The sequence below is a fragment of the Sus scrofa genome, chromosome 4 (genome assembly GCF_000003025.6).
Source record: "Sus scrofa isolate TJ Tabasco breed Duroc chromosome 4, Sscrofa11.1, whole genome shotgun sequence".
NCBI lineage: Eukaryota > Metazoa > Chordata > Mammalia > Artiodactyla > Suidae > Sus > Sus scrofa.
The window spans coordinates 38,064,675-38,087,831 of NC_010446.5; the positions used below are offsets into that span (position 1 = coordinate 38,064,675).

At 36.5% G+C, this 23,157-nt stretch overlaps 1 protein-coding gene across 2 annotated transcripts in view; it reads left to right on the forward strand.

Moving 5' to 3' along the window:
- The window catches only part of STK3 (serine/threonine kinase 3), a 294,976-nt gene that overhangs the window by 52,873 nt on the left and 218,946 nt on the right, over nucleotides 1-23,157 (forward strand). For both annotated transcript variants that reach the window (XM_005655350.3, XM_021089060.1), the window contains exons 3-4: nucleotides 11,284-11,412; nucleotides 21,775-21,889. In XM_005655350.3, coding sequence (XP_005655407.3) covers nucleotides 11,284-11,412; nucleotides 21,775-21,889 — 244 coding nt within the window. The remainder of the gene's footprint in view (nucleotides 1-11,283; nucleotides 11,413-21,774; nucleotides 21,890-23,157) is intronic.

Below are 23,157 nucleotides of genomic sequence, written 5' to 3' on the forward strand. Positions count from 1 at the left end.
TAAAATAAAATAGAAGGGGAAATAAAGAATTTCTGCAACAAACAAAAGCTAAAGGAATACAGCAATAATAAACGCATTTTAAGAGAAATACCAAAAGATCTCTAAAGAGGAAAGAAGTAAGAAGAAGTAGAATGGAAGAAATTACAGTTGGTAAGTAATCACTTAAATAAGCCAGTATATAGATTTAAAAATAAAAAAATAACCTATTTGTAAATGTGATGATAAACACAAGGAATAGCAAAAGGATAGACCTGAAGATGTAACAAAAGGACATCAAAATCATAAAATGTGGGGAGGAGGTCCCGTCGTGGCTCAGTGGTTAACAAATCCGACTAGGAACCATGAGGTTGCGGGTTCGGTCCCTGCCCTTGCTCAGTGGGTTAATGATCCGGCGTTGCCGTGAGCTGTGGTGTAGGTTGCAGACGCGGCTCGGATCCTGTGTTGCTGTGGCTCTGGCGTAGGCCGGTGGCTACAGCTCCGATTCAACCCCTAGCCTGGGAACCTCCATATGCCGCGGGAGCGGCCGAAGATATAGCAACAACAACAACAAAAGACAAAAAAAAAAAAAAAAAAAAAAAAAGACAAAAGACAAAAAAAAAAAAAAATAAAATAAAATGTGGGGAAGGAAAGTAAGAAAATCTAGATTCTTTTTTTTTTTTTTAAAGAATATGTTTGAACCTCTATGACTATCAGACTAAAGCAAGCAGATGTAACATACTTGAAGGGGTTAACATACTTGAAAAACAGGGCAACCACAAATCAAAACCAAACAATACATTTACAAAAACCAAAATGAAGATACAAGCGTAAAAGGAAATCATCCAGCCAAAAAAAGAAAGGAACAAAGGAGAAACAGGAAACTCAAAAACAAGGTTTAAAATGGCAGTAAATACTCTTTATCAATAATTACTTTAAATGTCAATGCTCTAATCAAAAGATGTAGAGTGGTAGACTGCATAAAAAAACAAGAGCCTACGATACGCTACCTACAAGAGACTCACCTTAGGGCACAGGACACATATAAATTGAAAGTGAGGAGATGGAAAAAGATAATTTATGCAAATGAAAAAGACAGGAAACATCTACTGTGTTTAAATAGATGTTAAAACAAAGGTCATAAAGAAAGATGAAGATGGTCACTAATGATAAAAGGGTCATTTCAAGAATAGGATATTACACTCGTCAATATATATGCCCCTAATATAGGAGTACCTGGATACACAGAGCAAATACTAACAGACATAAAAGGAGAAATTCGTGGGAATACAATAATAGTAGGAGATTTAACACTCCATTCACGTCAATGGACAGATCCTTTAGAGAGAAAATCAGTAAGGCAACAGAGACCATAAATAACACAATAGAACAGTTAGACTTAATTTATATTTTTAGGACATCACATCCAAACAAACCATAATATAACAATGAAATATTAGAAAAGGTATATAAAAATATAATACCTTTTAAAATCACCCCCTTCCCCCAAGATGAAATACCTAGGAATAAACCTCACCAAGTAGGTGAAAGAGTTATATGCTGACAACTATAAAACGTTAATCAAAGAAATTAAAGAGGACTCAAAGAAATAGAAGGATATTCCATGCTCCTGGGTTGGAAGAATTAATATTGTAAAAATGGCCATACTACCCAAAGCAGTCTACAGATTCAATGTAATCCCTGTCAAATTACTCATGACATTTTTCACAGAACAAGAACAAACAATCCAAAAATTTATATGCAACCACAAAAGACCCAGAATTGCCAAAGCAATCCTGAGGAATAAAAACCAAGCAGGAGGCATAAGTCTCCCAGACTTCAGACAATATTACAGAGCTACAGTAATCAAGACAGTGTGATACTGTTACAAAAACAAACATACAGACCAAGGACAGACCGATGGAACAGAAGAGAAAACCCAGAAATAAACCTGGACTGCTATGGTCAGTTAATCTTCACCAAAGGAGGCATTCTTAAAATAAACTCAAAATGGCAGAAAGACCTAAATATAAGACAAGACACCATCAAATTCCTAAAAGAGAACATTGGCAAAACATGCTCTGACATCAACCATAGAAATGTTTTCTTAGGTCAGCCTCCCAAGGCAGTAGAAATAAAATAAAAAATAAACCATGAGAACTAATCAAACTTACAAGCTTTTGCACAGCAAAGGAAACCATAAAAACAAACAAAAAAGACAACTTATGGAATGGGAGAATATAGCTATGAACAATGCAACTAAGAGCTTATTCTCCAATATAATAAACAGCTAATAAAAGTCAACAAACAACCCAATTGAAAAATGGGCAGAAGATCAAAGTAGGCATTTCTCCAAAGAAGACATATGGATTACTAATAGGCAGGTGAAAAAATGCTCAATATCACTAATTATTAGAGAAATGCAAATCAAAACTACATTGAAGTACCACCTCACACTGGCCAGAATGGCTGTTATTAATAAGTCTACAAATAACAAATGCTGGAGGATATGTGGAGAAAAGAGAATCCTCCTGCACTGTTGGTGGGAATATAAAATGGTAAACCACTATGGAAAACAGTATGGAGGTACCTCAGAAAAGTAAACATGGAACCACCGTGTGATTCAGCAGTCCCATTCCTTGGCACATGTCCGTAGAAAATTTTCATTTAAAAAGATACATGCATCCCTGTGTTCATTGCAGCACTATTCACAATAGCCAAGACATGAAAACAACCTAGATGTCCATCAATAGATGAATGGATTAAGAGGTATGGCACATATCCACAATGTAATACCACTCAGCCATAGAAAAGAACAACATAATGCCATTTGCAGCAAGATGGATGGAACTTTCATACTAAGTGAAGTAAATCAGAAAGAAAAAGACCATATGATGGCACTTATATCTGGAATCTAATACATGGCACAAATGATCCTATCTATAGAAAAGAAAACAAACTCATGGATGTGGAGAACATACTTGTGGTTGTCAAGGGGGAGGGAGAGGGGGAGGGAGTAGAATGGACTGGGAGTTTGGGGTTAATAGATACAAACTATTACATTTGGAGTGGATAAGCAATGAAGTCCTGCTGTATAGCATAGGGAACTATATCCAGTCACTTGTGATGGAATGTGATGGAAGATAATATGAAGTAAAGAGTGTGTATTTATGTATTACCGGGTCACTTTGCTGTATAGCAGCAATTGACAGAACATTGTAAGTCGTGTAATAAATTTAAAAAATAGAATTGAAACTACTAGATGCTGCTCTATGAAAACTTACTTGAAAAATCTAGAAGTGATTTCATAGCAAAATATGAATTTTGTGAATTGACCCCCAAAGAAGTTTAAACTGAATAGAAACAAGGGGAAAGACAATTAAATATATGTCAATTAAAAAGATACCAGCTCATAGCAGCAGTATTCACGTAGCAAAATGTGGGGATATCAATCAGTTGATGAATCGTTAAGCAAAATGTGATGTATCTGTACAGTGTAGTATTACGTAGTTTTTAAAAAGAGTGAAGTCCTGATACATACTACAGTATGAATCAACCTTGAAACATATGTTCATTGAAAGAAGCCAGATACAGTGATTTCATTATATGAGGTATCCAGGATAGATAAATCCATGAGACAGAAATGATTTGGAACTCGATAGAGGTAAGGATTATACATTTTGAAGGCACTAAATGCCACTGAATTGTACCCTTTAAAATGTTTCAAATGGTAAATTTTATGTTATGGGCATAAAATGTTAAAAAAAAAAGAGGTACCAGCTAAATTTCATTTTTTAATTTTTTCATTAAAAATTTTTTTTATTACTCAAATGAATTTATCACAACTGTAGTTGTATAATGATCATAACAATCTGATTTCACAGGATTTCCATTCCACAGTCCAAGCACATCCCTCCACCCCACAAACTGTCTTCTCCAGAGACCATAAGTTTTTTGATGTCTGTGAGTCAGCATCTGTTCTGCAAAGCAGTTCAATCTGTCCTTTTTTCAGATTCCACATGTCAGTGAAAGCATTTGATGTTGATGTCTCATTGTATGGCTGACTTCACTTAGCATGGTAATTTCTAGGTCCATCCATGTTGCTAAAAATGCTGGTATTTCGTTCTTTTTAATGGCTGAGTAATACTGTGTCTATGTACCACATCTTCTGGATCCACTCCTCTGTCGATGGACATTTAGGTTGTTTCCACGTCTTGGCTATTGAAAATAGTGCTGCAATGAACATCGGAGTACATGTGTCTTTGCGGAGTCGTGGTTTTCTCTGGATAGATGCCCAGGAGTGGGATTGCTGGATCAAATGGTAGTTCTATTTTTAGTGTTCTGCTGAATCTCCATACTGTTTTCCACAGTGGTTGCACCAATTTACAATCCCACCAACAGTGTACGAGGGTTCCTTTTTCTCTACATCCTCTCCAGCACTTACTGTTTATAGATGTTTTGATGATGTCCATTCTGGCTGGTGTAAGGTGGTACCTCATAGTAGTTTTGATTTGCATTTCTCTAATAATGAGTGATGTTGAACATCTTTTCATGTGTTGCTCGGACATCTGTCTGTCTTCTTTGGAGAACTGTCTGTTTAGATCTTCTGCCCATTTTTTGATGGGGTTGTTTGTTTTTTTTTGGTATGGAGCTACAGAAGTTGTTTATAAATTTTGGAGATTAATCCGTTGTCAGTTGATTCACTTGCAAAGATTTTCTCCCATTCTGTGGGTTGTCTTTTCATTTTGTTTAGGGTTTCCTTTACTGTGCAGAAACTTTGAAGTTTGATTAGGTCCCATTTGTTTATTTTTGTTTTTATTGTCAATACTCTAAGAGGTGAATCTGAGAAGATGTTGCTGTCGTTTATGTCAGAGAGTGTTTGGCCTATGTTTTCCTCCAAGAGTTTTATAGTGTCTGGCCTTATTTCTAGGTCTTTAATCCATTTGGAGTTTATTTTTGTGTATGGTGTTAGGGAGTGTTCTAATTTCATTCTTTTCCATGTGGCTGTCCAGTTTTCCCAGCACCACTTATTGAACAAACTATCCTTTCTCCATTGTATGTCTTTGCCTCCTTTGTCATAGATGAGTTGACTGTAGGTGTGTGGGTTTAATTCTGGGCTTTCTATCCTGTTCCACTGATCTCTATTTCTGTCTTTGTGCCAGTACCATATGGTGATGATTGTTGCTTTGTAGTATAGTCTGGAGTCCGGGAGCCTGATTCCTCCAGCTCCATTTTTCTTTTTCAGGATGTCTTTGGCTATTTTGGGTCTGTTGTGCTTCCAAATAAACTTTAAAATATCTTGTTTTGAGTTCTGTGAGAAATGTCCTTGGTAATTTGATAGGGATTGCATTGAATCTGTAGACTGCCTTAGGTAGTATAGTCATTTTTATAATATTAACTCTCCAATCCACGAGCATGGTATATCTTTCCATCTTTGATTTCTTTCATCAGTGTCTTATAGTTTTCAGAGTACAGGTCTTTTGTCTCTTTAGGTAGGTTTATTCCTAGGTATTTTATTCTTTTTGGATGCAGGTACCAGCTAAATTTTAGCCAGTCATTAAAGGAAAGATAATTGAGATTATTTTTATGAAGCCAGCGTTAACTTTATTTTTTGAAGCCAGCACAACTTTAATATCAAAACCTAGATGTATGAAAATAGAAAACTGTAATTCACCTGTACTTTGTTTCCCATTATGATTGTGATTACCATGTCCTGTTTCTTCATTGTAGTAGTTATGATTATGGTTACCTTGCCCACCTTGTCTCAGATGGAAAGATGTTGCCACTCTTCCTTTTCTTCTTCTTCTTCTTCCTCTTTTTTTTGGAGGGGGGGAGCGGCTCTACCCATGGCATGTGGAAGTTCTTGGGCCAAAGATTGAACCTGTAGCATAGCAGTGTCCAAAGCTGCTACAGTGACAGTACTGAGTCTTTAACCAGCTTCACCACAAGGAAACTCTTGCCACTCCTCTTTCTTAGTGGATCCCATCATCCATTAAATTTAGGGAGTTTATTTCAGTGTTGGCATCTGACATCTCTGCCATTTTTGACCTGCATGTGAAGCTTTTGGTGACACTGATAAAGGATGTATCCTCTGGACTCTCTTAGTGAATGCAGGAGTAGGCTAGTGCTTCAGGTTGAAGGTCTTTGTTGTTGGCCTTTCTGACCTTCAGTGACAGATTTCATGACCTTTGCATCTCTGACCATTCAACAAGTTATTTGAGCTCCAAATTTCATAATAAACTCTTTATAACTAGAGTACATAGCATAGCCTGTTTTTCCTAATCATACCCTGTTGCTAACAGCAGAGACAGCTTGGGACATGTAACCATTAGATCCTACTACTCATTTTATTTATCTGTGAGTATGTGGTGTTGTTCCTGAGGAAGAGAAGATAGTGAAAACAGCATTGGAGAGACCTTGGATCTGTGACTCAGGGGGCACCAGATTCAAATTTGATATTATGTGGTCCTCAGCTGAAGGTTTCAGTTGATTCTTTTTTTTCCATATTTTCTAAAATTATTTCCCTAATACAATTTTCTTTCCTATTGTATAGATAGCATGGTGACGCAGTTACACATACATGGATACATTTTTTTTTCTCGCATTATCATGCTCCATCATAAGTGACTAGACATAGTTCCCAGTGCTACACAGCAGGATCTCATTGCTAATCCCTTCTGAAGGCGATAGTCTGCATCTATTAACCCCAAGCTCCCCATCCATCCCACTCCCTCCCCCTCTCCCTTGGCAACCACAAGTCTGTTCTCCAAGTCCCTGATTTTCTTTTCTGTAGAAAGGTTCATTTGTGCCATATATTAGATTCCAGATATAAGTGATATCATAAGGTATTTGTCTTTTTCTTTCTGATTGACCTCACGCCATATGAGAGTCTCTAGTTCCACCCATGTTGCTGCAAATGGCATTATTTTGTTCTTTTTTATGGCTGAGTAGTATTCCATTGTGTATATATACCACATCTTCTTAATCCAATCATCTGTTGATGGACATTTGGGTTGTTTCCATGTCTTGGCTATGGTGAATAGTGCTGCAGTGAACATGCAGGTGCTTGTGTCTTTTTCAAGGAAAGTTTTGTCCGGCTATATGCCCAAGAGTGAGATTGCTAGGTCATATGGTAGTTCTATGTAAAGTTTTCCAAGGTACTTCCATACTGTTCTCCATAGTGGTTGTACCAGCTTACATTCCCAGCAACAGTGCAGGAGGGTTTCCTTTTCTTCACACCCCCTCCAGCATTTGTTCTTTGTGGACTTACTAATGATGGCCATTCTGAGTGGTGTGAGGTGGTATCTTGTGGTAGTTTTGATTTGCATTTCTCTAATAATCAGTGATGTTGAGCATTTTTTCATGTGCTTGTTGACTATGTATATATCTTCCTTGGAGAAATAACCATTCAGGTCTTTTGCCCATGTTTCAATTGGGTTGTTGGCTTTTTTGCTGGTGAGTTGTATAAGTTGCTCATATATTTTAGAGATTAAGCCCTTGTCAGTTGCATCATTTGAAACTATTTTATCCCATTCTGTAAGTTGTCTTTTTGTTTTCTTTTTGGTTTCCTTTGCTATGCAAAAGCTTGTCAGTTTGGTTAGGTCCCGTTGTTTTATTTTTGCTTTTATTTCTGTTGCTTTGGGAGACTGACTTGAGAAAACATTTGTAAGGTTGATGTCAGAGAATGTTTTGCCTGTGTTCTCTTCCAGGAGTTTGATGGTGTCTTGTCTTATATTTAGGTCTTTCTGCCATTTTGAGCTAATTTTTGTGCATGGTGTGAGGATGTGTTCCAGCTTCATTGATTTACATGTGGCTGTCCAGGTTTCCCAGCACCACCTGCTGAAAAGACTGTCTTTTCCCCATTTTATGTTCTTGCCTCCTTTGTCAAAGATTAATTGACCGTAGGTGTCTGGGTTTATTTCTGGGTTCTCTCTTCTGTTCCATTGGTCTGTATGTCTGTTTTGGTACCAGTACCACACTGTCTTGATGATTGTGACTTTGTAATATTGCCTGAAGTCTGGGAGAGTTATGCCTGCTGCTTGGTTTTTGTTCCTCAGGATTGCTTTGGCAATTCTGGGTCCTTTGTGGTTGCCTATAAATTTTTGGATTGTGAAAAATGTCATGGGTAATTTGGTAGGGATTGCATTGAATCTGTAGACTGCTTTGGGTAGAAATGGCCATTTTTACAATATTAATTCTTGCAACCCAGGAGCATGGAATATCTTTCCATTTCTTTGAATGCTCTTTAATTTCCTTGATTAATGTTTTATAGTTCTCGGCATGTAAGTCTCTCATCTCCTTGGTCAGGTGTATTCCCAGGTATTTGATTTTTTGTGTACAATTTTAAAAGGTATTATATTTTTGTATTCCTTTTCTACTATTTCATTGTTAGTATACAGAAATGTGACTGATTTCTGCATGTTAATCTTGTATCCTGCTACTTTGCTGAATTTGTTGATCAGTTTGAGTAGTTTTGGGTAGAGTCCTTAGGGTTTTCTATATATAGTATCATGTCATCTGCATACAGTGACAGTTTTATCTCTTCCCTTCCTATTTGGATGCCTTTTATTTCTTTCGTTTGTCTGATTGCTGTTGCTAGGACTTCCAATACTATGTTGTATAACAGTGATAAGAGTGGGCATCCTTGTTCCAGATTTGAGTGGGAAGGCTCTCAGCTTTTTCCATTGAATATCATATTTGCTGTGGGTTTGTCGTAAATGGCTTTTATTATGTTAAGGTATGTTCCCTTTGTACCCACTTTGGTAAGAGTTTTGATCATGAATGGATGTTGTGCTTTGTCAAATGCTTTCTCTGCATCTATTGGGATGATTATGTGGCTTTTGACTTTTCTTTTGTTAATGTGGTGTGTGATGTTGATTGATTTGCATATGTTGAACCATCCATGTGAACCTGGGATGAATCCCACCTGGTCGTAGTGTACAATCTTTTTTATATGTTGTTGGATTTGGTTGGCTAAAATTTTGTTGAGAATTTTTGCATCTATATTTATCAAGATATTTTCCTGTAGTTTTCTTTTTTAGTGGCATCTTTGTCTGGTTTTGGAATTAGGGTGATGGTGGCATCATAAAATGTCTTTGGGAGTGTTCCTTCTTCTTCAGCCTACCTTTTGAAAAAGTTTACGGAGAATGGGTATAAGTTCCTCTTTGTATGTTTGGTAGAATTCACCTGTGAAGCCATCTGTTCCTGGACTTTTATTTGTAGGGATTGTTTTTATGACATATTCAATTTCATTTCTACTGATCAGTCTGTTCAGTTGATGTGTTTCTTCTTGATTCAGTTTTGGTGGGCTGTACGTCTCTAGAAAGTTTTCCATTTCTTCTAGGAAATGGCATACAATTGTTCATAGTATTCTCTCATGGGTTTTTATATTTCTGTAGTGTCTGTTGTGACTTCTCCTTTTTCATTTCTTATTTTGTTTATTTGGGTTTTTCCTCTGTTCTTGGTGAGTCTAGCCAGAGGTTTGTCTATTTTGTTTAGCTTTTCAAAGAATCAGCTCTTGGTTTTATCGATTTTTTCTATTGTTTTTTGAATCTCTATTTTATTGATTTCCTCTTTGATCTTTATGATTTCCTTCCTTCTGCCGGCTTTAGGCTTTGTTTGTTCTTCTTTTTCTAATTCACTTAGATCGTGGGTTAAGTTGTTGATTTGAGATTTTTCTTCTTTTTTGAGGCCGACCTATATTGCTATGAATTTCCCTCTGAGCTCTGCTTTTGTGGCATCCCATAGCTTTTTGAGTGGATGTGTCTTCATTATCATTTGTCTCAAGGTATTTTTTTAATTTCTTTCTTGATTTCTTCATTGACCCATTGGTTTTTTAGTAGCATGTTGTTTAGTCTCCATGTAGTAAGTTTTTGCTCATTTCTTTTCCTGTGGTTGATTTCCAGTTTCATGCCATTGTGGTCAGAGAAGATACTTGAAATAATTTCTGTACTCTTAAATTTGTTGAGGTTAGCTTTATGCCCCTGTATGTGATGAATTCTTGAGAATGTTCCATGTGCACTTGAGAAGAATGTATATTCTGATTTTTTTGGATGTAATGTCCTGAAAATGTCAATTAAGTCTAACTTTTCTATTGTGTCCTTTAGGATCTCTGTTGCCTTATTGATTTTCTGTCTACAGGATCTGTCCATTGATGTGAGTGGGGTGTTAAAGTCTCCTAGTATGATTGTATTCCCATGAATTTCTCCTTTTATGTCTGTTAGTATTTGTTGTAGGTATATTAGGGGCATATATATTTAAGATTGTAATATCCTCTTCTTGAATGGATCCTTTAACCATTAAATAGTGTCCTTCTTTGTCTTTCTTTATGGCCTTTGTTTTAAAGTCTATTTTGTCTGAATATATGCAACTCCTGCTTTCCTGTCTTGTCCTTTTCCCATCCCCTCACTTTCAATCTAGATGTGTCCTTTGCCCTAAGGTGAATTTCTTGTAGACAGCAGATTGAAGGTTTTTGCTTTTTTATTCAATCTGCGACTCTGTGTCTTTTGATTGGAGCATTCAGTCCTTTGACATTTAAGGTGATTATTGATAGATATGTGTTTATTGCCATTTTAAACCTTGTTTTCTTGCTGATTCTTTGTCTCTCTTTTCTTTTTTTGGTTGGATGGTTTCCATTTATTTTATGCTTGAGTACTTTTCAGTTTTTGTGAATGTAGTGTTCAGTTTTGATTTGTGGTTGCCTTTTTTTAAGTACATTAACCGCTTCCTATATCTGCTTGCTTCTGCCTGAAAGACATATAGGTTCAAAAAAATATGGAATGCTTCATGAATTTGCATGTCATCCTGCACAGGGGCCATGCTAATCTTCTCTATATCATTCCAATTGAAGTATATGTGCTGCTGAAACGAGCACTCAGTTGATTCTTAAGCAGTCTGAATAGGTATGGGACTTTGATGTTTTGGGGATGATTTTGCTTAAGAAGAGATCATCCTTTTCTCCTAACATGAGACTTTGGCTGTTTTTATTGTGTATTTTGTTCTTTTAACTTCCATTTATACATCTTAATGCTGCATTTGTTTGAGTTGACAAACTCTAAGTCTGCTTCTCTCATTACAAGAAAAACAGATTTTTTTTCTTAATTTGATGATTTTAATATATTTTAAGTTTATAATTGAATCATTAAAGATTAGATATAATTCACTTTTTAAATTTGTTTAATTTGTAACCATTAAATAGTATTTTAAACTAGAAAATTCTACATGTAAAAACTCATAATAGACTGTTTTTTCATAATAGTTATAATGTTTAAAAGGAAAAAAATAAAGAAATGTCTTGGTTTCTTTTAGGTCTTATGGAAGTGTATTTAAAGCAATTCATAAGGAATCTGGTCAAGTTGTGGCAATTAAACAAGTACCTGTTGAGTCAGATCTTCAGGAAATAATCAAAGAAATTTCCATAATGCAGCAGTGTGACAGGTATGAAGAGATTTTCTTTACCTTCATTTTGATGAGTTTTGCCAGTAATGTGTAATAAAATGTGTTCTTTGGTCAACTGTTTAGTTTTATTTTTTAATTAAAAAAATTTTTTTTTCTGTTTTTTCTTTTCTAGGGCTGCTTCCTGTGGCATATGGAGGTTCCCAGGCTAGGGGTCTAATGGGAGCTGTAGCTGCTGGCCTACTCCAGAGCCACAGCAACGTGGGATCCGAGCCAAATCTGTGACCTACACCACAGCTCACGGCAACACCGGATCCTTAACCAAGGCCAGGGATCGAACCTGCAACCTCATGGTTCTTTGTCAGATTCGTTAACCACTGCGCCATGACCGGAACTCGAATTGTTTAGTTTTCTATTCTAACTTCCCATCAGACTGATGTGAAATGAGTTTAGATAGGTAAATGGAGCTGACCATGAAGGGTCTTATATACTCTGTTAAGTAGCCTTGACATTATAAGGGATGCAGAGTATATAAATTAGGATTATATTTAGCCTATAGTTACCTTTTCAGAGACGGGTTTATAATTCTCCCTTTACAGAAGGTCTAGAGGTTGGGTTTGTATAACAGCAATGAAGTTTAAACTGTGTTAGGCTTCTTATACTTAGCTTTAGTCTTTGTTCTCATATTTATTATGTCATGGTTATAATAGGGCTGCTCCAGCTCCAGCCTTATGTCTATGTACCAGACAGGAAGAAGAAGAGAAGAAGCCGGAAAGGGCTTTCCCAGAAACCCTCAGCTTATATTTTATTCATCAGCATTGTGTCACATGGTGACAGAGCTGGAAACTTAGGGGAGTCTGGACACAAAGCAGGGCCCTGTTAGTAAGAGATCTATGGAAAAATTCCTCTTCCAAAATTCCAGTGTATAAGATCCATATATTATAAGCTTTTTGGCTAATGAAGTGACTGAATAATCGTAGAGGAACTTTGTTGCGTGAGTCTGTTCCGTTTTCTTTATTGTGTGCTGTATATTTAGATTATATTACATATTTTCCATGAAGGCCGTATAACTGGAGATCCAAGTGGTTATAGGAAAAAAAATACATTCCTCAGCTTCCAGATCAAAATATATAATTGTAAAGTTTCCCCAGACCTTCCTATTAATTTGGTAACTTGATAAGAATGTGGTTCCCATAGTTTGATGTAGAAAAGGAAAGATTGACCATAGGGTAGTGCTAGGCCCATTAGGGGCTTATTATTATTTTATTATTTTGGCTAAAAATAGTTCAGGTACTAGTGTTGTGCCTTAGAGATTTTAATTGAGTGTGGTGTGGGGAAGGCAGTGTCACAAGTATTACCTATTGTACATCTCTTTTCCTAACCTTTGTGCATCTAAGTACCTATTAGCTCTTGCTCAGATTTCTGCAACCGTTCCTGTATATTCACTTTGTCTTTCATTTTTGCCTACTCCTACCCATTTTCTTCCCTGAAGCTAGTGTTTTCTTTCTGAAACGCACACTTAAAGCCATTCCCTTTTAAAAAAACCCTTAAGTGGCTCTGTTGCCTTGATAGATCTAGTCTTCTAAGGATGACCTATAAAGTCATGGTCTGGCCAGTGCTTTCACTTTCAGTCTCTTCTCTGACCCGAGTTTTTCTTTTTTTTGTCTTTTTGCTATTTCTTGGGCTGCTCCCGCGGCATATGGAGTTTCCCAGGCTAGGGGTCTAATCGGAGCTGTAGCTGCCAGCCTATGCCAGAGCCACAGCAACGCGGGATCCGAGCCGTGTCTGCAACCTACACCACAGCTCACGGCAACGCCGGATCGTTAACCCACTGAGCAAGGGCAGGGACCGAACCCGCAACCTCATGGTTCCTAGTCGGATTTGTTAACCACTGCGCCACGACGGGAACTCCGAGTTTTTCTTTTAAGCACTAGTTTACTTGCATTCTCTGTCACCTGATTCTGAAATTCTTTGCTTTTAGGACTATGTCTTACTAAGTATCCTTCGATCCTGCCTCATAGTGATTACTCAAGTATTGACAAGTATTACTAATTCCTATCTGGATGACTCAATTGGAATATCCAGAAGCAGCTTCACATTTAACAATCTAAAACCAAAATTTTAATTGTTGTACACAAGACTTTCAAATTCCTTTTTTTAAAATGGCATCTTCATCTTCAGTCTCTAAACAACAAAACTGAGAATCATCTCTTTTCTTTTTTCTGATACTTCTTTTTTTTTTTTTTTTTTCAGAGCCACACCCACAGCACATGAAATTCCCAGACTAGGGGTTGAACTGGAGCCGAAATTGCTGGCCTATACCACAGCCATAGCAACACTGGATCTGAGCCTCATCTGTGACCTACACCACAGCTCGTGCCAGATCCTTAACCCACTGAATGAGGCCAGTTATTGAACCTGCATCGTCATGGAGCCTAGTTAGGCTCATTACCGCTGAGCCACAACGGAAGTTCTCTTTTTCTGATCCTTCTGATGACATTGTCTTGCAGAGTCTCCTTCCGAAATGTTTTATCTTTAGCCCTTCTTCATTCCTTGAGAGAGGGAATCATATTTCTTAGTATACATTACAATGCCTGGCACAGTACGTTTTTGTGGAATGAATGTGAATGGATATCTGTAAGGAGTATGTGGAAGAGCATTGTCGGTTGAGGGGACGCTAGGGAAATTTAATCTTTTTTCTTGTTATGTACTTTAAACCACTAAGGAGAAAGAAAATTAACGAATTAAAGAGGAAGAAAATGTGAATAAGTTTTAGAAATTTTGTACCGCTTTATAAAAGCAGAATGCCTGTACTTCTCAAATATTTGTTGTTTGAAATAGATGGTGAAACAAGTATTGATAAATGGATCCCATCTTCTAGATTTCATTTTTACATTCATACTAAACATAGGAAGTGGTGAAGGGATAAAAAAAATTAGTTGGTTAAAAGATCCTCAAAATGCCTAAAGATAAGGTAAGTGAAAAACTGAGAAATGAATGATGACAGGATCAAGCATTACGGTTTTGTTGTTGTTGTTGTTTAGGGCCCGCATTCCTAGCATATGGAAATTCCCAGGGTAGGGGTCTAATTGGAGCTGCAGATGCTGGTTTACGCCATAGCCATTGCAATGTGGGATCCGAGCCAAGTCTTCGATCATCACAGCTCGAGGCAACGCTGGATCCCCAACCCAGTGAGTGAGGCCAGGGATTGAACCCACATCCTCATGGATACTAGTCAGATTTGTTTCTACTGTGCCACAATGGAAACTCCTAAAGCATTACATTTTAACTACTGCTTATTAGTATTAATGTAGACGTGTTATTGAGAATTGGCATTAAAATAATTTGGAAGGAAACAGTACCTCATCAGAAAAGATATGCAAATAAGCATATGAAATGATGCTCCACATCATATGTTATCAAATAAATGCAAATTAAAACAATGAGATTCCACTACATACCTATTAGAATGGCCAAAATCTAGAACACTGACAAAACCCAATGCTGGCAAGAATGTGGAGCAATAGGAATGTCCATTCATTGCTGGTGGGAATGCAAAATAGTTTTGCTAGTTTAGAAGTCAGTTTGGCAGTTTTCTTGCAAAAAATATACTTTTAACCATGTGAACCAGCAGTCATGCTCCTTAGTATTTACCCAAGGGAGTTAAAAATTTATGTCCACACAAAAACTTGCACATGGATGTTTATAGCAGCTTCATTTTTCCCTCCCTGGTGTCTCTGTTTTTTTCCTCAATTCTCTTTTTATACTACTACTATTTTGACTTGTGACACCAGAGGAAGACCATTAGGATAAGGGTTTGGGGGGATATGAAATGAAGACAGAGGTATGGCAAGGATATGATGCATTAGGCAGGATATAAGAGGAAGCCAAAAAAAGAAACAAAAAAACAAAAAAGAGGAGAAAAAGGGGAACATGCTGTGTAGTTTCGCTGGACTGAGGGTGTTAAATAGGGAAAAGGAAATAAATGATTGGGACAGGAGAGTGAAAGGGAGAGGAGTGGCACAGGAGAAAGGAGTAGCATCTATCTCATGAGTTTTACCCCAGTTATCAAGGCATCATGTTTCACCTTTGTTTCCTGGTGTATACTGTAATTTGACTTGTATCTTCCTTGTCCCTCCACCCAGTGGAACTTTCAAAAGTCATATTTAACTATTTAACTGTGCCAAGAATACACAGAATTGCTGGGTTCTCATATGTCCTGTAAGTCCATACGGTGGCTTAGTCAAGAGTCTTTGTGTGTTGCTTAAAATTTTAAGTAACACTGAGCTAGTGTTTTGAAGGAAGCGCTCCCTGTTTTGTCCTCAGCCTTTAATAAGCAATGTGTGGTTAAAAAAAAATATGTTAGTATATCTAAATAATTGCATAGTTAACTAACTTTCCAGCTAGAATGAACAATGTCATCTTTGGCCTGTAACAATCCTGCACTGGATAATCCTCTTTGTTTGTTTATTATTGTTGACTGTGCCCCTGGCATATGGGAATGCCAGATCAGGGATCAAATCCTGGCCACAGCTGTGACCTACACTGGATCCTTAACCCTCTTAGCCATCTGAGTCACCACAGGTTCTTAACCCACTGTTCCACAGTGGGAACTCCTGGATAATCCTATTTAAATGCTATTTGATTGTATTATTTTCTTGTATAAATTCCTTCATGAGCTCCTCATTGCCTGGACTGCCTTTTCTTCTCTGTCACTAGGCTGAATTCTACCCATTTTTCTCCCTAGCATCTGCCACTAGGCTATATATGTTGTTTAGTGAATGCTGGTTATTTTAAAATAATACATGAATGAATGATGAATAAATAACATCTATGTAAGTGGAAACAGACTGAGGTAGAATTCCCAAGTCTTGAACTCTCTGAGTTCATTTATGTCTGTGTTTGTAATTTTTCAAAGTGATGACTTTGCATTTCAGTCTTTAATTTGCCAGTCTTTAATTTATATTCACTCTGTGCACACAGTGAATAAAACACAGTGGGAAAGTTGGTCACTGTATTCTAACTTGCTGATGTTAATAGCGGTTATTAACAATTTTAATGATTGTTAACAATTCTAACTGTTAATACATTCTAATAATCTAATTCTAATGTTAATAATTAGAAATTTTGATGATAATTGATAAATGATAAACTGATAGTCTATATCATTATCAAATTGCATTGAGTGTACCATGAAAATAGCTCTTGTATTTGTTTTCTATTTCTTCTACTCCTCCTCCAAACTACCATTCATTTTTTAAATGTAAGTTTTTTTTTTTATTAAAGTGTGATGAGACCAGCATATCAGGAGATAGATTGTTAAACTTACAGGTCCCAGAAGGGTTGGGGATGAGAAAGGGAAGGAAAACCCATACAGAGAAACATCAGGGTCAGTTAGGAGGCAGGAGGGGAGAGGGGAATGTGGGCATGAGCCTTTATTGTGGTATCTGTGGGAAGGAAGTGGTGAGACTGAATAAACAGGTTTAGGATTGGCTGGTTTGAATAATTTCATTGTGCTCTACTTTCCCTTTTGGTCTGGTATATGGCCCTGGGGTGATTAGGGCTAGGAAGTAGTGACCCTGGAGGTGGTTGGGAGCTTGGACTTTAAATTGACTTGTTTGCTTGTGAAGGGTATGCTCACAGATGCTACCTCTAGTAATTAGCCTTCCTTAAGGGAACAGTGGCTGCTTTGTCACTAAGTCCTAGGTGTCAAAGCAGCACAAATACAGAAAATAAAAAGGTATAATTAATAAAGTCTCCTGCATGCATAGACCAACACAACTTCTAACTGGTCTACCTGGGTTCATATTTACGTTCCTATAATTTAGCTTTGAAGCAGCAGCCAGAGGAATCTTAAAAGTATAAATTAGACCATGCTGTTCCTCTGCTTAAAATTCTTCTCTGATTTTCTCTTTCATAGCTGTTAAAGCCCAATCTTCTTACCTTGGTCTTGAAGCCCTTCATTATCGGTCTCTTGCCTCCATCTGCAACTACTTTATGTTATGTTCTACCTTATTCTTCACTCACTTTGTTTTAGGCACCCTAATCCCTTGAAAATTATTTGCTATTTCTCTCCTCAGGGCCTTTGCACAGACCATTCTTCATACTTGAATGCTCTTTATAACTGGTTAACTTCTAGCCAACCTTTGACTCTTAGTTTAAATGTTATTCCTTTGGGGAGGCCTGAATTAGTTACCTGCTGTTAATTTTTCTGTGATTGTTAATTTGTTTATTTATTCATTGCACATTTAAGAAGGGAGGCACTGAAAAGAAAATGGAGAGCAGGCACGATGGGCATCTATCCTCATGGAGTTTATTTTTTCCCAGGGGTGGCAGATGAAAGTCAATGACAAAGTAATTGCAAGATGTTATATGTGCTTTAAAACACTGATATAGAAGATACCATAAGATGACCAATAGTAGGCCACATATAAACTTTGGGGTGTAAACATTTCTTTCTTTTCCAAATGTAATTTGTAATCCATGGCTACTCAAAAGAAGAAGGTGTTTTGTTGTTAAAGCTCACCCATGTCTACTTTTAAACTTTTTCATATACTCCATTGCTTCCTAAGTCAGGAGGTACCATGGAATATAGATGCTATTTCATTCTTTCATAAGAAAGAATAATTTTATTTATAGAAATGATGAATGCAGAATAAATTCTTATCCAGTTTATCCCATAGCAGCCCTCCTTTTCTTTCCACAGCTAGTAGTTACATTTGTTTGTGGGTTTACTTTTCCAGTACCTCTGTATTTCATGTTAGTATGCTATATGAGAGTCAGAATTGTGTCTGTCTGGTTTATCTGGTCTAAGGCCTGTCTTGAGTAGAGGGTCAGTGAATAAGTGGTGAGTGAATGATAGAAACTGTATTTGGGTGTGTCCTTAATGTGGCTGTTTAGGTCTATCTGCTTAAATATTTTTCTAGGTTAAAATTGTTAAGACCACTTTTTCATGATATAGAATTGTTGGATCTTGATCCCATCTACTTGATTCTGTATTAGAAGGGGCCACAAAATATTTTCTGAGGAGAATTTTACCTTCCCTAATGGTGTTGCCTTGACTCACCCCTAAATCAAAATACAGCTTCAACAAAAGAACTTACACCCATCCTTCTTAAACTCTTCCAAAGGATTGAAGAAGATGGAATTCCAAAGACATTCTGTGAAACCACCATCACTCTAATACCAAAACCAGACAAAGATACTACCAAAAAAGAAAGTTATAGGCCATTGTCTTTGATGAATATAGACACAAAAATTCTCAACAGTTTTAGCCAAGTGACTCCAACAACACAATAAAAAAGATCACACACCATGACCAAGTGGGGTTCATCCCAAATTCACAAGAATGATTCAATATACACAATTCAATCGATGTAGTACACCACCCTAACAAAAGAAAAGTCAGAGATAGATCTGCCTTTTTGGGTAGCTGCCCAGATTAGAATTTCTAATTTTCATAGAAGCTGTCAGTCCTACCCTTAGAACTGCTTATTACTTAGTATAGATTGCAAGATAAAATATACGTTTTCATGTATATTTTCAGTGAACATACTCTTGAACTTGTTGCTAATTTAACACCTCTCAAAATTTATTTTTTTATTACTCAGTGAATTTATTACATTTGTAGTTGTACAATGATCATCACAATCCGATTTTATATGATTTCCATCCCACAACCAAGCACATCCCTCCACCCCACAAACTGTCTCCTCCAGAGACCATAAGTTTTTTGATGTCTGTGAGTCAGCATCTGTTCTGCAAAGCAGTTCAATCTGTCCTTTTTTCAGATTCCACATGTCAGTGAAAGCATTTGATGTTGGTGTCTCATTGTATGGCTGACTTCACTTAGCATGGTAATTTCTAGGTCCATCCATGTTGCTAAAAATGCTGGTATTTCGTTCTTTTTAATGGCTGAGTAATACTGTGTCTATGTACCACATCTTCTGGATCCACTCCTCTGTCGATGGACATTTAGGTTGTTTCCACGTCTTGGCTATTGAAAATAGTGCTGCAATGAACATCGGAGTACATGTGTCTTTGCGGAGTCGTGGTTTTCTCTGGATAGATGCCCAGGAGTGGGATTGCTGGATCAAATGGTAGTTCTATTTTTAGTGTTCTGCTGAATCTCCATACTGTTTTCCACAGTGGTTGCACCAATTTACAATCCCACCAACAGTGTACGAGGGTTCCTTTTTCTCTACATCCTCTCCAGCACTTACTGTTTATAGATGTTTTGATGATGTCCATTCTGGCTGGTGTAAGGTGGTACCTCATAGTGGTTTTGATTTGCATTTCTCTAATAATGAGTGATGTTGAACATCTTTTCATGTGTTGCTCGGACATCTGTCTGTCTTCTTTGGAGAACTGTCTGTTTAGATCTTCTGCCCATTTTTTGATGGGGTTGTTTGTTTTTTTTTGGTATGGAGCTACAGAAGTTGTTTATAAATTTTGGAGATTAATCCGTTGTCAGTTGATTCACTTGTAAGGATTTTCTCCCATTCTGTGGGTTGTCTTTTCATTTTGTTTAGGGTTTCCTTTACTGTGCAGAAACTTTGAAGTTTGATTAGCTCTGATTTGTTTATTTCTCTCAAAATTTTGAATAAGAAAATTACTATTTAAATAAATCTTCCGAAGGATATGCAGTCTGTCTTCTGGAGTGAAGCTTAACTATGGGTGTATATCAAAGTCACTAATGAAGGTTTTAAAAGACCTACTGAGTTAGAACCTTTCAAGATGTGGGGCCTGGGTTACAAGTGATTCTAATACACAGCTACCTTTCCTATGAAGGTTCCTACACAGCCACTCATACTCCAAAGAAGTGTATGTAGAGAAGGCTTTTTATGTTTCCCTTATGTTAAAGTTCTGGCTCTATAGGTTAGATTCAGTTGTGAACATGCACTTTTTACTGGTTTAGTGAATATTTATGAACTCTTAATGTATACTTTCCATTCCCAACACCTAGCAAAGTTGAGTGTTGTCTGCAGATTTAAGGTGTGAGATGGGGAATAATGAGAGATGTGGGTAGAGGAAGACTTTGAAAGGTCATGTATATGATACAAAGCAGTTCTGTCTTTCTCCTTTTGGTAATGAAGAGCCGTTGGTGTTTTTTGTTTATTTATTTTAATTGGGAGAGCAATAGGATCAGCTTATTTTACTTTCATTTTAAAGGACAGTTACCTTGTCAACTATATGGAGTATTGATTAGAGTGGAGGAAAAAACTATGACAAGGAGACCGAAGCCAGTCTGTGCAAGAGATAGTGAATGAGGAACAGCAGAGAGAAAACATGATTGAATTCTAGCCTGTTTTAGTTCAAACCCTTAATCTCCAACTCCTCTGATCTACCTTTGACTTTAAGATTTAGCTAAAATTGCAAAGGCTTTACGGAGAAGTCTTTCCCCTGACCGTTTTCTCTTAATCCCTAATCTCTTTATGTGGTCTTTTATAGTACATTCCATTTTTTATTATTCTTTTTTGCTTATTTGATTCCTGTGTCTTATTTATCTTATACTAATGCCACTTTTTATTATAGCTACTTTTAGATAGAAATATCTGTTGAACAAGTTGTTCCCTAAACATGCCATTCTTGGTTTTTCTCTTTCTATTTTTGTGCCTTTGCTTATGGTCTTTCATGGAGTTCTCTTGGGTGATTCCACTATGGTCATGTCCTCCTTTGAGCTCTTATAGTATTTAAGGTGTATACTACTTTACTATTTTATGCTGCTTTATATTTTTCACCTTTTTATGTATTCTATGAATGTACCTTTCTGAGTTGGGCATGTTCTTCTCTTCTGCACCCACAACTTGAAGCTTCAACTTTTTTTCCGTAATTCAAATCCCACCCTTTCTACTGAAGTTTATTCTACTCTGAAAGATATAAATATTTTAAATCTTCAGTAATTATAATTGTAATTATCTGAATTTAAAGCACAAAAATTACAATATTTTATCCAGGATTTTAAAGGCCAAAAGAAGAGAGAATCAAAAAAAAGTTTTATGACCTCATTGAAATATAAATATTTTAAAGTCGAGTGTTAATATTTGACTGAATACAAACTCCTTTAGAAGATTTATATTTAAAGTGCTTTAGTTAAAGGAAAATATTTTCACTTGTATCTTATGTTAATGTCTTTTGCCAAAGCAGAGCTTCATTTTCTTTGGAATCACCCTAAACATTTGGACCTCCTCTGGTTTGTAATCCTGTTAAATTTCATCCATGAATTAAAGCCTAATTATACACAGTTGGTGAACCCTACATAGAGACAATTCTATGTACAATATTAGTTTACTCATTGTTTACTTATTGAAACATTATGAAATGTTGAAAATACTTTGTATTGGGATTAAGAAATTTTTTCTTTGGGAATTAACTGGGTTTAACTGTCTATATATTTTTCTTTAGCCCATATGTTGTAAAGTACTATGGCAGTTACTTTAAGAATACAGACCTCTGGATTGTTATGGAGTACTGTGGAGCTGGCTCTGTTTCGGACATAATTAGATTACGAAACAAGACAGTAAGTATTTTTAAATTGTTTTGCTAATCTTATTTCTGAAGATTCATGTTTTAGAACCTGACTAGTTAGTGTTTTGTTACAAAGGAAATATTAGTGTGAAAAAAGAAAAGGTTTTACAGTGTAAAGGGATCTCGTAAGAGGTGTGAGAATCAGCCACAGATTTTTGTATAGCAAACATATGATTGTTTAATTTATTAGGGTCATTTTTGGTTAGTCACCAAGAAACTACCATGATACTCCTCTTCTTCAGCCAGTGTGCATGTTCTTTATTAATGTGAATTCAGTAAGTTATGGCTAGAACTTATTTAAAGTTCATAATATTCCTATTTCTTTAAGTTTTTTGTATTATAACTTATGGTTAGTAAACATTTGAAGTTTTATGTTTCTGAACCTTAAAAATAACTGAAAAACAGTTTTTATCTTATTTTCCCAAATATTGTCAGGATGTTTGAAAGTAATAGAGCTGGATCATAATTTTTTTTCCTGGTAAATTCAGCTTAATGAAATGTGTTACTTATTGATAACCTTTTATGGCTACGTTTTAACCCTGAGCAAAAGAGCAACTTACAAAATTGTTTACTTTAGGGTAGCAATGCACCCAGTTTATTTGGATAATTTGTAAGGACAAAATGACCTTTTTAAAACCTGTGAATGGGAGTTCGCATCGTGGCTCAGTGGAAATGAACCTATCTAGCATCCATGAAGATGCAGGTCTGATCCCTGGCCTTGCTCAGAGGGTTAAGGATCCTGCATTGCCATGAGTTATGGTGTGGCCACGTCACAGACACAGCTCAGATCTAGCGTTGCTGTAGCTGTAGTATAGGCCAGTGGCTACAACTCCAATTTGACCTCTAGCCTGGGACTCTCCATATGCCGAGGATGAGGCCCTAAAAAGACAAAAAAAAAAAAAAAAAAAAAAACCCAAAACAAAAACAAACTTGTGAATGACTAAGAATAATAAATCAGCAAAATAATTGGTAATTCTGTTGTGAGCCACATGGGAAGTCCAATAATTTGTAATTCTGTAAAACAGCAACCCATTTACTATATGTCATTATTACATGTTAGACATGTTTCGGTAAAATATATTCAGAAAAATACTTAGCTACTTGAGTCAATTTGTGGTTAACCAGAATCATTTTAAAGTTTGATTGGGAAGGATGTTGTAAGTTTATCCTACTGATTTTTTTTTTTCTGTTAGAGAAAATACAGTAAATAGGATTTCTTCTAAAGTAAGTGAAAGAGTTGTTAAAATAATCCCTGTTTTG